The 13,411-nt window shown below is 35.5% G+C and overlaps 1 protein-coding gene across 1 annotated transcript in view; it reads left to right on the forward strand.

Annotated features, from left to right (window-relative positions):
- EML5 (echinoderm microtubule associated protein like 5) overlaps window positions 1-13,411 on the forward strand; it is a 96,565-nt gene that overhangs the window by 62,316 nt on the left and 20,838 nt on the right. The window contains exons 21-28 of the mRNA XM_014947010.1: window positions 746-922; window positions 1,846-2,047; window positions 2,742-2,868; window positions 3,010-3,024; window positions 6,719-6,727; window positions 11,417-11,495; window positions 12,193-12,322; window positions 12,925-13,023. Coding sequence (XP_014802496.1) covers window positions 746-922; window positions 1,846-2,047; window positions 2,742-2,868; window positions 3,010-3,024; window positions 6,719-6,727; window positions 11,417-11,495; window positions 12,193-12,322; window positions 12,925-13,023 — 838 coding nt within the window. The remainder of the gene's footprint in view (window positions 1-745; window positions 923-1,845; window positions 2,048-2,741; window positions 2,869-3,009; window positions 3,025-6,718; window positions 6,728-11,416; window positions 11,496-12,192; window positions 12,323-12,924; window positions 13,024-13,411) is intronic.

A 13,411-nucleotide genomic window follows, 5' to 3' on the forward strand; every position in this document is an offset into this window, starting at 1 on the left:
TTTATGATACAACTGCTTATTCTGCGTAAGAGGGAATGATGTATAAAACTATGATTTTAACTCGTCTGTTGAAAAGGCTTCTGTTCAGGCACTTGCTATTCTTTATCCTTTTTTTTGCAGCCTGTTCAATTAGATAATGTAATCACAATGATAAAATACGTAGGGGATATCACATTTGTCTCTTCTGTTAAGAAATGGACATTTGACTAAGTCATGAAAATCTCACTGGACTTCTGTACGCCTCTTTTCATACCTAAACACCTTTAGAAAGTGATTGCAGATTACTTTGCCCTAAACTTGCTGTGGAAGACCTCATGCCTATCTTTATATAACAACGCAATATAGTATACATAATATGCATAGGCAAGTGAAGTATATTGTAGCTATAATATTGATTTGTTTTCTCAGACATAGAGCATAGTCATAGGGCAGAGAGTGATAATGGATAATTTTCAAATAATACTGATTATAAAATTGAAGGGCAGTGTTGAAAAATGTCATTTTTTTTCTCTAACCTGGATGGGGATGTAACGTCAGAATTTTTAAAATACTTCTAGAGACGTTGGAATTGGAAGTTAATAGAGCTAAAATTATCTCAAATAAAATCCTGAATAGTCAGAAAGTAGGTGGTTAATCTTTTAGATGTGATGTATCATCCAGTGCAAGGACTTTTTCTTGAAATCAGATATGGAAGAAAACTGCCTGGGAAAAAGCGTGCTCTGTCTCAAACAGGTTGTTTTTATAGGTAGAAAAGATTGGCTGGGCATCATGGACAAGTGTTTTGGGCTCTTGCTGTGAAGGAATCTGGCCAATAATTGGTGAAGTCACAGATGTTACTGCTTCATGCCTCACTAGCGACAGTAAAGTATTAGCCACAGGAGATGATTTTGGATTTGTGAAACTGTTTCGCTACCCTGCTAAAGTAAGTAATCTTCAGCTGTTCATAGAAAAGATGAATAAAGCTGCCTTTTCAAAATGGTAAAAATTCATCACTCAGAACAAAATAGTGCTTTTGTCCTTATGATCAAAGAAAGCTTTTAATATTCCACCGTAATTTGCAATGCATTAAACTTTCAGCTTGTAGAATGACCATTCCAGCTTAGGCTAAAGAGCCACCTCTGGTGTTCTGTCACTGACAGTGGCAAATACATGGGAAAAAAAAAAAAAAAAACAGGAATGGAGCAGGCACTGTCTAATAATATCTTGGCATTAATAACCTCAGTGTGGGTTTTATCAGTGTCATTTTTAGCCCCTTAAGCTCTTGTTTTGGAAGACAATGAATATTTCTTCCTCAGTTTCATTTCACTCATGATTTTATAGACCTTCATTCTGTGCAACCTCGGTCATTTTTCTGTAAGATGAAGAGCTTTAATATTATTTAAACATGCATCATAGACAAGCCATTCCAGAAGCACATTATATTTTTAGTGCTCTTCTAGAACCTTTTTAGTTCCCTGTTATTTATCAGTAAATATGTCTTCAATTTTTAATATTTTGCCGTGTTAGGGATGGTAACAATGCACAAGTGTTGATTCCAGATATTCTATGTGCATTTTATTCTTAATCTGTCAGACTATTTTCTCTCTTAGGAAAGATGATCCAGCGTTTATTGCTGGAATCTGTTTATAAAGATATTCTTGCATGCTTGGTATAGAAATATGGTTAACATTTCGTGAAGTTGCTGGAGGAGAGGAACTTGGCAAATCATGTGATAAATACAAATGCAAACCAGCTGAAATATAAACTGTAAAGAATTTAAGAACACGTTGTGCACTGGCAACTCATTTCAGTTTTCTCTGGCCGACTGATTAAATCTGATTTGTGCCTTTTCTTCTCCCTTTTTAGGGAAAGTTTGGAAAATTTAAGAGGTATGTTGCTCACAGTACCCATGTAACAAATGTCCGTTGGACCTATGATGACAGTTTGTTGGTCACTGTTGGAGGAGCAGACACCTCTTTAATGCTGTGGACTTACGAGATGGAAGGACATCGGGATAGCAGGCAGTGTGACAGTGAGGAGTCTGATCTGGATTCTGAAGAAGATGGAGGTCAGTAAGAATTTATAAAACTAGCTAGATTATGCTATCTCAAGAAGACTTTATTAATGGAAAACTGCTGATTTAGAAAAAAAATCAAGTTTTATATATGGTTGTTTTAAGCTTAAGTAGCATAGAAAATACGAGGGGTAATGGGTACAAGTTACTCCAGGGGAGATGCCAATTGGACACAAGAGGAAAATTTTTCACAGTGAGAACAATCAGCCTTTGGAATAATGTCCCCAGGGAAGTAATAGATTCCCTGTCATTGGACATTTTTAAGATTCAGCTGGTCAGGGTGCTGGGCCAGCTTGTCTAGACAGTGCTTTTGCCAAGAAAGGTTGGACCAGATGATCCTTGAGGTCCCTTCCAGCCTGGTATGCTGTGATTCTCTGAACTTAGCAGCAGGTCCTTTGTTCGTCACCCTGAGTTAAGGCCAACCAAGCAGAAATGGGGTAGCTTTGAATGTCCCTTGAATCTTTGTTAATCTTTTTTCCACAAAAATACTGGAGAGAACTTTTTTCTTAGAATATCTTTTATTAAGAGTGTTCATGATTCCCAGATACTTTCTTCCTGTCCTATTTATTATAATACATGGTATAATTGTTCTTATAGTCCAGTACATTGTTGAAGCCTGCACAAATTATGATTTAATTTTTTTCTAATATCTTATTTTGTTTTGAGACTGTACACTCTTATTTTTTAGGTTATGATAGTGATGTGACAAGGGAAAATGAAATTAATTACACCATCAAAGCCTTATCAACAAACATTAGACCAATGTTTGGAATTAAGCCTCATCTGCAACAAAAGGAGCCAACCTTAGATGAAAGGTAATTGCTAAATTACAATTCTAGCCAAAAAAGCAATCTGAAAATATGATTATTAGCAAAATGTAATTATATTTTATATATACAACTTAAAAGAATATTAATTTTTATTTTATTTTTATTTCCCTTTGGCTTCCTGTGAAGGCAGGGGGTAGTGAGGTAAGTTCATTTACACAAAGTCCGGGATCGAATGCATTTTAATAACTTAAGCTTCTTGGGAAAGTGATTATTCTTTGAAACAGAAGTGAAGACTAACTTTTTGCTATTAAATAGCACCTTGTTAATGGGTAGAAAGGGGATTAGGGACAATGAATAAGCCCAGCTCTGAGTAGAAACGAGTGGGTGCCACGTACAGTATTTGGGAGGTTATCAGATCTCATCCTGTTTTCCTCAATACTTTGGGGTGGCTAAAGAACAGCTGGATTTAAGTCGCTGTAGTCAGAGAGCTGGCCTAACTTCTTGAGGACTTCAGTGAGACTATATCACAGCGTTGGGGGTGCCACGTACAGTATTTGGGAGGTTATCAGATCTCATCCTGTTTTCCTCAATACTTTGGGGTGGCTAAAGAACAGCTGGATTTAAGTCGCTGTAGTCAGAGAGCTGGCCTAACTTCTTGAGGACTTCAGTGAGACTATATCACAGCGTTGGTGTAGAGGTCCAGCGTGGAATAAAAATTGCAGGGAGCACGTTGCAGAGGTGCCTGAGGTGGCTGTATGAGCAGTATGGCCACATCTGCCCCACTGTGGTGGAGCTGATAAAGCTTCAGGGCCGGGAGAAGCGTTGTTGACATGTCTGCAGCTTGACTTGTCAAAACAGCCTTGCTCCTTTCTGCTAAAGCTCTGCAGAAAGCAATGAGAGAATCCCAAGGCTCAGAAAGACCCTAAGTAAAAGAGGTTGCAAAACACTGCAATTTGATGGGTGGGTAACTTCTCTGTGAAGTATGGAACATGGGCTTCTGCTTTTGGTGCAGGATAATAATATTCTTCCAGTGACCCTTAATTCAAAATGTGAGTGCAATTCCCAGAACATGAATCTGAACAAAATTATTTTTGCTCTCCAACAGAGGTAGTGTCCTGTTCTCAGTTTCTGGTTCTGCTCTTAAATTACCTTTTTTCCTTGCAATAGCAGAAGTTGAAAAAAACTCATTGTTTTTCCCTTCACAAAAGCACAGTTTGAGTAAAAGCAGTGGATATTTCTCTGTCTTAATCATTTTTATGGCTAACACATGAACTTGAGATGTGAGTTGCTCATACTCCTAGGCAGTGATGCCTTTATTTTTTCCATCAGGACAAATGTGGTTTTCCCCACTTTTTCTGGGACTTTTTTTTGTAACAATCTTATCTAAGCAATTCAGTATTTGAAAGAAAATAAGAGAGACACAGGTGTTTTTTGAAAATAAGATATGTGAGTGCTGTAAAAGTTGATATGCTGATAACTTATTTTAGATCCTTGTGTGTTCCTAATGGGAAGGGAGCCAACAAACTAATTACAAACTAGTCCTTTACTGATCCAGAAGTGAAGAATTTTTTTACCTTATACAGACAGCAAATAAACCAAAATTATACTTCCAAGGGGCTGAAAGAGGGAGGAAGCTAATGAAATGAGGCTTTCTTTATGTGAACCGCACAATTATCACCTTGTAATTTCCCCTGAAACAGAAATTCGGAGATTTTATACACACATCTTACGTGTATTTTGGATAAATGAACAGAACACAATTAGATTTTTCTGCTTGCCAGTCTAGTGACTTGTGATATGAATGTAAATAGCACAAATTCCAAAGTTCTTTTTGTAAAAATTTAACTTTATCCTTTCCTTTTGCTCTGTCAACTTGTGTGATTTGGGAATGGGGAGAAGGCAGGAATCAAAATGAAAAATTATAGCAAGGGACTTTCTATTAGCGGCTTCCCTCTCTCTGTTCACCCTGTTTGCAGAATAAGTTAGATTAGAGGAAAGTATAAACTTCATGTTATCTTTTTTTTAAACAGTTTTAGAAAGAAAGGGCTTTTTTTAGGTGACCTTTCTGTGAATCAGTTTCTGCATGTGGGAATGTACATTAGTACAGGGCATTAACCTTGAGACTGATAACCCTGAAATATCTGGAGATTTCATTCTTCACAAGCAAGAATTTAATTCTCATTAGTTACTTGTATTACTGTGTTTCAGAACACTAGTGGTACCCTAGAACAACATTATGGAAAAGAATGGTCTGCCTTTCCAGATTGATGTAATTATTTTTTCCTCCCAAAGCTGAGCTAAAGCTCATATCTTTGAGGAAATCAAAAAGCCAATTACCAAAGTGTCAAGATTACCATGTAATCTCCAGTTTTGAATGCAAGGAAAGAAAACTATTTCAACTAAAATAATCAGATGTGACCAGGAAAGAAATGCCTGGAGGTACAATTACATGGCCCAGTGATGACGGTGGGAAAACTTGTACTGGGGTTATGATCTGTGTAGACTGACTTTATCAAGAGAACCTAAGAAGTTGTGTGAACAATATGCATTTATCATAGACCTCAAGAAAAGGATACCTGAACCACAGGCATATTTCTAGATAAGTTGAATACAGTTCCAAATTTCTGGCATATTTCAGTGATGAAGACAGCACAAAAACCTTTTATGAAATATGCCTTGGACCAATTGGGCATCCAATCATATCTCCATATATGTAAATATGCATGTTATTGACTGTAAAACCTGTTCAAGATACGTTTGGAATTTTACTGGGAGAAAAGTTTTAGCTGTTTCCCGCATGAAGAAATAGTGCACCAGTCTTGCAATGTAGAATAAAGTTGGAAGTAATTATAAGAGATTCAGTAAAACAGATTATTTTCATTGAGGGGGAAAAAAATTCCATTTGGGAGTTGCTAACACTGTTTTCTTAATTTTCTTGTTTTCCCTTCTTAAGGGAAGTTTTCCCTAACGGATGAGAGAAAAATTATCTTTGCATAACTATGGGAAGTTTTCCCTAGCAGATGAGAGAAAAATTATCTTTGCATAACTATTAAGTGAAAAAGACTGGTAACTAGTGTCCTTCTTGCTGTGGTGGAATTGCTTGGTAGTTCTTAAAAGAAAAGCAAATCAAAACAAAGGAAGTGTACCTGCTAATCAGACTAATGAAAAATGCCAATACGTAGTACAAATATTAGGAAATAATCTCTATATTCCATATAACCATATATTCTGATGGTTAGTAATGATTTTTTGCTGGTCAAAGTATAGGAGTAGGCGTCAGACATGACTGAGAAAACCCATCCAGTTCAACAGATTTGTGAAACAGATGCTGAAATATCTTCTGTAAATATATACTGAATTAAATAATGATTAAAACCCAGTATATATCAGCCGCGCTCAGTACCCCACATGTTTGACTAGCTGAGATAATTGTATTTTAGTATAACTGAATGTATTTTTATGAGTGAACTTCAATATCTGTCTTTAATAGCGAGTTCACTGTTCTACCCATCAGCTCATTTTAAGTAAGTTAAACCTGCACAACCTTTCTTTGGGTAATTCAGGTGTTGTGTTTGCCAGCTCTTTAAACACTTGATATACTTCAGAGGGTTTTGGGTCTGCTTCTGCTTTCTTTCTGTTTACAGTAGGAATAATTCCTAAGAATTACATTCTGATGCCAACACATGTTCAAAGCTCCCATTTAAGTGAATAGAAGTTGTCTGTACAAAGAATAGATTTACATAACCTATGAAGCTTTGAATAATCCCCTTGTTATAAAAAGAAGTAAACAAACCAGAAAGTCAATATTATTTCTAGGAATAATTCACTGACACACAAGTTTTCAGCCAAACTTGTATAAGTAATCCTTTTCTCTTTCCTACCTGCTGCTGAAAAGAGGTTCCAGGTAATGCTTTTATTTTGCTATCTAGTCCATATTTTATTGTCACCTCTCATTTTCCTTAAAAAGCCATCTGTCATGTTGGGTGCTATACCAGGCACCTATCACTCTTCAGAATATTGCTGTATTACAAATTTTAAATTTACATATATATTCATTGTAGTGCTGTTCCATACAATAAGCCAGGCATTTATTTACCTACCAATATAAAAGTAACTACATGGACCATTAAACTTCCCTATGTTTTACTAATAGTATTTTTCAATACTATTTATTAAAATACAGAGATTAGCACTCTCTCCAGTCCCTAGTAGAAAGCTGTCCACCTCCAAAATGGGTTGTTTTATGTTTGATGGGACAGTCTCATCTGACATGTCAGGGTGTATGCATCGCTAAATTATTTAAGTATTAGATTACCTGTGTCTATATTAGTGCATACAAAATGGCACATAATACTCATAGGACATCTGAAAATAATTATGACTAATCATTGTCAAGAAGCAGTATTTAAAAACTACCAGGTTTTATTGTCTTCTAATGGAAATCAGATCTCCAAAGTTTCACAAGTGATACTGAAAATCTTACCAAGAGTAAATTGAAAGACCTCCTCCTTACTTTTAAAATTAATTCTTTACTTCATGCTTGCCAGGACCTTTTGGGGAGGGCAGTGAGAGTCACTTCACATTGAAGCCTCAAAGTTAAGTTCAAAAAAATCAATTGTTAAATTCTCTGCAAGCTCCCCAAAATATGAGAAGCACCTGGGGTGACTCTCACAGGAAGGGACTTTTTCTTTTGTACCCACAACTGTAATTTGCTCTATGAAATCACACCTGAAGTAACATTTGGATTTTTAAACCAGAAATAAGTGTTGTAATTGGCATTGCCATAAATTACCATGGCACCCAAAGAATTGATGGCAGTTTATATAAACCACAGAAGACCATTTCTGTTGATAGCTTTAGAAACTCGGTACCAATAATAAAAGTAGGGAGTGAAATACAACAGTGTCATACAAGACCACATGGGTAGCAGCATCAGACCATGAAAAAGGGATTCTTTGTTTCACAAACTACTTCAAACTGCTTGTATTCCATTTTTATTATCTCATAACAAGAAATATTGAAATATATATTCTGATTCTATTTTCATGTGAAAAATAACATGTCAGTTTAAAGTATTTATTTCCCCTATGATAGATGGCTGGAATTTTCCTTCCATATGTTCAATCTCACCCCATCCATATGCACATCCACCCCAAAATGTTACTCAAGCTCTCCTTCCCATCTTTTGCACACAGTTTTTGAGCATGCAGCCAGTTACACATGGAGGTGTGTGGCCTCTGTGTGTTTTATGTGCCATTAGTCACTGCCCTGCGCATGAAATAGCAGATGAAAAATATCTTCAGCTTTTGCACCTTTAAAAAAAACCCACTTGGAATATGTGTTCTGGTGTCCTTCAACATTCCTGCTTTTAAGTGCACAAGTTGTCATCCTGAAACTTAATTGGGGAAAAAAACACTTACATGCTTGCAATTTGCATTCCAGTTCCACTGCTCTGAATCAATATAGAGTTAATCTTTCATAGACGAGTACCTGTATAAATTGTTCAGGTGGCTTGTGAGATAACATAGCTAAGTATAAATTGTCAAGTTCTATTGACCAATGGACATTCACTTTATTCTTTTGTATGGTATTAATAATTAATACCATGATATGGTAATAACTTATTTATTAATATTTTGGGAAGTCATTGTGACCATTTCAAAAAAAGCGATTGGAAAAAGCAGTTGTTCTTTATGAGAGAAGAAGGATTCTTAGGGTAAATTTGGCTCAGGTGTTTGGGGAAGCTGTCTGATATCCCCACGCCAGCCCAGCAAATTTTAATTGGACCTGGACTGTATTAGTTTCTCGCTGTCTCTTCATTTATTTGAATGAATAAGGGCAGGTTTTTATTCTCTGTATCACTGAGGTGCTTTCAGAAAGCCCATTCCCCACACAGGATCTGTGCCTTTCAGCTTTTGCTCATGTATTGCAGTAGTTTTACTTGATTGGATTTGATTTGAGTGGCACAGAGTGAAAAGAAGGCTTCTGTGGCACTGGGAGATACCTGCTACTTCTTGATCAGTGTGTTTGTAATTGAAATTGCTCATCTACTGTGGGGTTGGGGAACAAATATGGCCAAAGATTTTTTTTCCTCTGCAAAACTTTAGATGACCTCTCTCCATATGTATTAACTATTATCAACATTGTGACCTATTGGGAGTTTTTTCTGTTGATAATTTAGAAACTTCTAAATACAAATGTAGTATCTTTATTTTTTAAGATTAAAAAGTGAGATTTTTAATCATACTTAATGATACTGTTTTTGTAATATGACAGACTAGATAAGAGGATTCTAGGAGTCAGTGGTGATAGGACAGAACAGAAGAAAGGACCTGGAAAATAGCTGTGGAGACTAGGAATTTTGCATCAGGTATAAGACCCAGAAAGAGCTGGTTGAGAGACAGTAGTGATTTAAGAATGGTCATGAAATTGGATGTTGAGATTGCTGACAGAAATCAGATGTATTCCTGGCTTCCCATACTGGCCAACATAGTGTACTGATGTGGGCCGCACAGACCATCCTTGGTTTGCTTTTCCTTCTTTTTTCCCAAAGTGAGGAGAATTCCACCTTCCCAGACCAAAGGACAGAACACTAATGGCTGTGAGCTAAGCCCAGGCTGTAACTGAAAAAGAAATTCAAATGCTTTCCTTTTCTGTCTTGAGGAATACCTGAATAACTTGTAACTGAAGAGCTGAGAGCAAGAAGACCTTTAGTGCGTGTCCACATTGGACTCCTTTTCTGACCTGCATTGCTATATATGGTAGATGTTCCCAGTTTTTGCCTTTACTGCCAGTTTATTAGAAATCTCTTTTTCAAGAGTAAGAATTTTGGGGTAGCAAAAACCAAGTGTCAGACTTCGTTGACATTCTTTGTGAAGTTATAAAAATCTTTCTCCATATTTCAATTAGTGTTCTCTGTTTTCATTTGCACTTATTTATGAATGAATACGAAATATGAGCCTTAGTTATTTTCCTTCATGTCTCAAACCTTCTTTTTAATTTTAAATTATTACTTCGTACTTTGATAAGAATTTGTTTACTATAGCCCATATTCCCTTCCTGGGAAAAGACTCATTGTCTTAACTGTCCAGTGTAAAGTAGCAATATTTCTTTTTAGATCTGGATTTGGATTTTCTGTTGTAAAATTTTTACATGTCATAAAATCTAAATTGATGATGCTGAATTAAATATTTCAAGTACCTCCCTCTGGCCCTGTCTAACACAATAGCAAGTTTTAATAAACTTGATCTTGTTTGGGTGATCCAGGCATCTGGCAGACTCCTTCACCAGACAGGAAATTTTCATTATCTGTTTTTCTTCTGTAATTTTTTTTTCCATGGCTACTTTACAGGCTTCTAAGCGTAGAGGAAGTAACTGAAGTATCTCAGAACCCACTTTATAGTTGCAGTATAATTTGCTTTATAATATGTAAAAATCTTTTGATTGATATGACATCAGTCTATAAATCGCACTAAAATTAGGCAGGGAGAATGGAGGAATAAAGCTCAGAAAATGGTATTTTATTTGAATAACTGAAAAAATACTTTGAATGTAGTTCAAAAGATAGAGTGTACCAACAAACTGTAGTCTGTTGCTCTTAGAAAAGACACTGATTATTTTTCATCAAAGTCATCATTCAAGAGGAGAGATGGAATGAAAAGTACTTCATACTAAAAAGGGAACGTGAAAGAGAGCTGACCTGTTGCTTTATATGTGATATTAGTTTGTCACACTGCCTACTGGATTAAATTGCCTGGATTTCACTGAATCTATATGTAGAATTTATTTTTGAAATAATTGTTCCTCTAAAGGGTCAAAGTTACAGATTTGTTTTTCTGGCCACATGTGCTGTACGTATAGAATCACTAACCAATGCTCCTGCAAATTCCTAGAAATAATGGCATAATTTTCATAAGTGAAACTTACTTGTTTGTATGTTCCTTTGTATATGAACAATTAAACATAATCTGGAAGAGATGTTACAGATATTTATCAAATGTACCTAGTTGAGGTTTCCTAATTAATTCTGGGCTATTCAGAACAGTGGAACAGTAAGTTATGCTGATATTAATGCATTTGCATGGTGATGGTTTACTTCCAACTAAGCATTGATCAATAACCTGGCTCTGTTGATGTAAGAATGAATGGGAAGTTGCTCTTGCAGTTAGTTCTTTATGAACTATTACAAAAATAAGAAGAGTTAGGGCCTACTGAAGGCATGTGGGAACAGGAATGATTATCTCAGGTGTTTAGATTGATCAGGTAAGCCTTTAAAGTTTATCCAATAAAAATTGCTAGAAAGAAGATGGAAGTACCTTAAGAATATTATATCAGTGGTCATTCATTGTGAAACAGCTTTTGCATTAACCTCATGGATTGTTGAAGAATTGTTGGAAAACCTAGCATGGTAAACAAAGGTGACTTTATTTTTTTTTCCCCTTTGGCAGAGGTATTTCTTTTAAAGATGAATACAAGTGTCAGTTAAGGAGGACAGGGCTGTAAGTTTTCCGTATGCAGTAGCAGTTGGAAGGTGCTGTGTTAGTATGGAATGGGTGACGGACAGCCTTCTCTTATTCACAGTTCTTTATTTCAGACCACCAGTTAGTAGGGCATTGCCACAGCCGGAGAAACTCCAGACAAATAATGTTGGGAAAAAAAAGAGACCTATAGAGGTAAGAAAAACATTGATGTCCTCTTCCTCTCCTCTTAGGATTTTTTTTTTTCAAGAAATTAACACATCTGTGGACACAGTACATGATTGATTCACTTTAAATATATCAAAGATGGAAATATTGAATAGTGAGTAAATAGAGAGCAAAAAAGGTGGGAGAGAATTTTTTTGTAAATCAAAAAAATCCCAATATTAATTTTTCTTGCAAACAAAACAGAGCACAACTTAATTGTTAGTAACAATAAAACCTTTTAAATGCAGTGCATTGAGAGCATTATGTCCTGCTTAAATAACATAATTCTTATGGTGTATTATCACTAGATACTAACTAAACTAAACATCTTTTACTGCAATTTTTTAAAAAAATTATTTTAAAAGTTTAAAATTCATCATTTTTAGCAGTTATGAGCATGTGTTATGAGCATCTCTGTATATATGTGTGTGTGTATACATACAAATATTCTACAGCATCCACCAAACAGATAATAGGATGAAATGACCGTCTACGAAAAGAATGAGCAGCAAATGTCAGCTGACAGGGAGGGCAGGATCTCAATTTCTGCTGGTTTGAGACATCATTAAACTCCTTTCCATTTACTGCAGAAGGACGTATTTGAAAAATAAAATCCTGGATAGGATTGTAAAGTTCATTGCTTTAAGGTTTTGAGTATTTAATGGACGTAAATATCTTTTTTTAGGACCTGATTTTGGAACTTGTGTTTGGGTACCGAGGCAAGGACTGTAGAAACAACGTGCACTATTTGAATGATGGTGCTGATGTCATATATCATACTGCGTCCGTTGGCATCTTGTATAACGTGGCAACAGGTAGGAGAGAACCCACTCGAGGAAAAATGTTTCTTCACACACATGGGGTTACAGTTTATGAAGTAACTTGGATGCTTTAAATCTTAAAAGAGCGTGTGGAAAAATTATTATTGTTGTTGTTATTGTTATGAAGATTTTATTATTTTGATATTAGCTTCCTGAAATTTGCTTGTTAAAATGATCACAGAAACTAAAACAACTGAACAATGGGATCATTATTGTTGTTTAATGTTTTTTCTAAGACTAAGTTAATTATTTTTTATTTGGTTTACTTTTCAATCCTCCGTGTCACATACATTCATTCCCAATAACCAATTTAGTTTAGGTAACTTAGACCTTTTAAAGAGTAACACAATGCCTTTTGATTCTGTGATATTTAAGCAACTTGATGTAGAAACTTGAGGGAATAGTTCAGAGTTTGAGTCCTATGTGTTAAAATAAAAGTAAAAAATTAGGAGTTTCTGTTTCTTAGTTTTAAGCTCCAAACTGCAACATCACCATAATACACAAAACTAAAATTGTCAAACTTGAAGCATGTCTATGTGTGTATAAATGTTTTAATTAAAGCTGGAGGTTTGGGGTTTCTTTTGTTTTGTTTTTAGGTTCTCAGTCTTTTTACCAGGAACACAACGATGATATTTTGTGCCTCACTGTAAATCAGCACCCCAAGTTTACCAACATAGTGGCAACTGGCCAAGTAGGTATGTTTGTATTTTTGTAAAAAGAAATTAACATAAAGCATGCAATTAGGGCCTTGTGAGTTCACAATAAATCACAGAAAAATTTGATTATGCTATCTCCGTTTGTATGAGTGTTACTCAGTTACCTGTCCTCTTTATATGTTTCTTTGAGTGTAATTTAATAAAGTTGAACAAAAAAACATTGAGGCATTAAGATTAAGCTTATATTTTGTTTGGAGTGTTAGTAAAAAATATTTTATTTTTTTTAGAAATGTTAAGCCCCAAGAAATTGGTTTGGTTTTATTTAACTATCAGCTTGTGTTAGGCCTTCCTAAGAGCCATAGCCCTTCCAAAGGAGTTTTAATTGAGCTACATCTCTACATGGACTAAACCCAGAATTCTTAAAATA

This window comes from Calidris pugnax, unplaced genomic scaffold, assembly GCF_001431845.1.
Source record: "Calidris pugnax isolate Ruff unplaced genomic scaffold, ASM143184v1 scaffold127, whole genome shotgun sequence".
Lineage (NCBI taxonomy): Eukaryota > Metazoa > Chordata > Aves > Charadriiformes > Scolopacidae > Calidris > Calidris pugnax.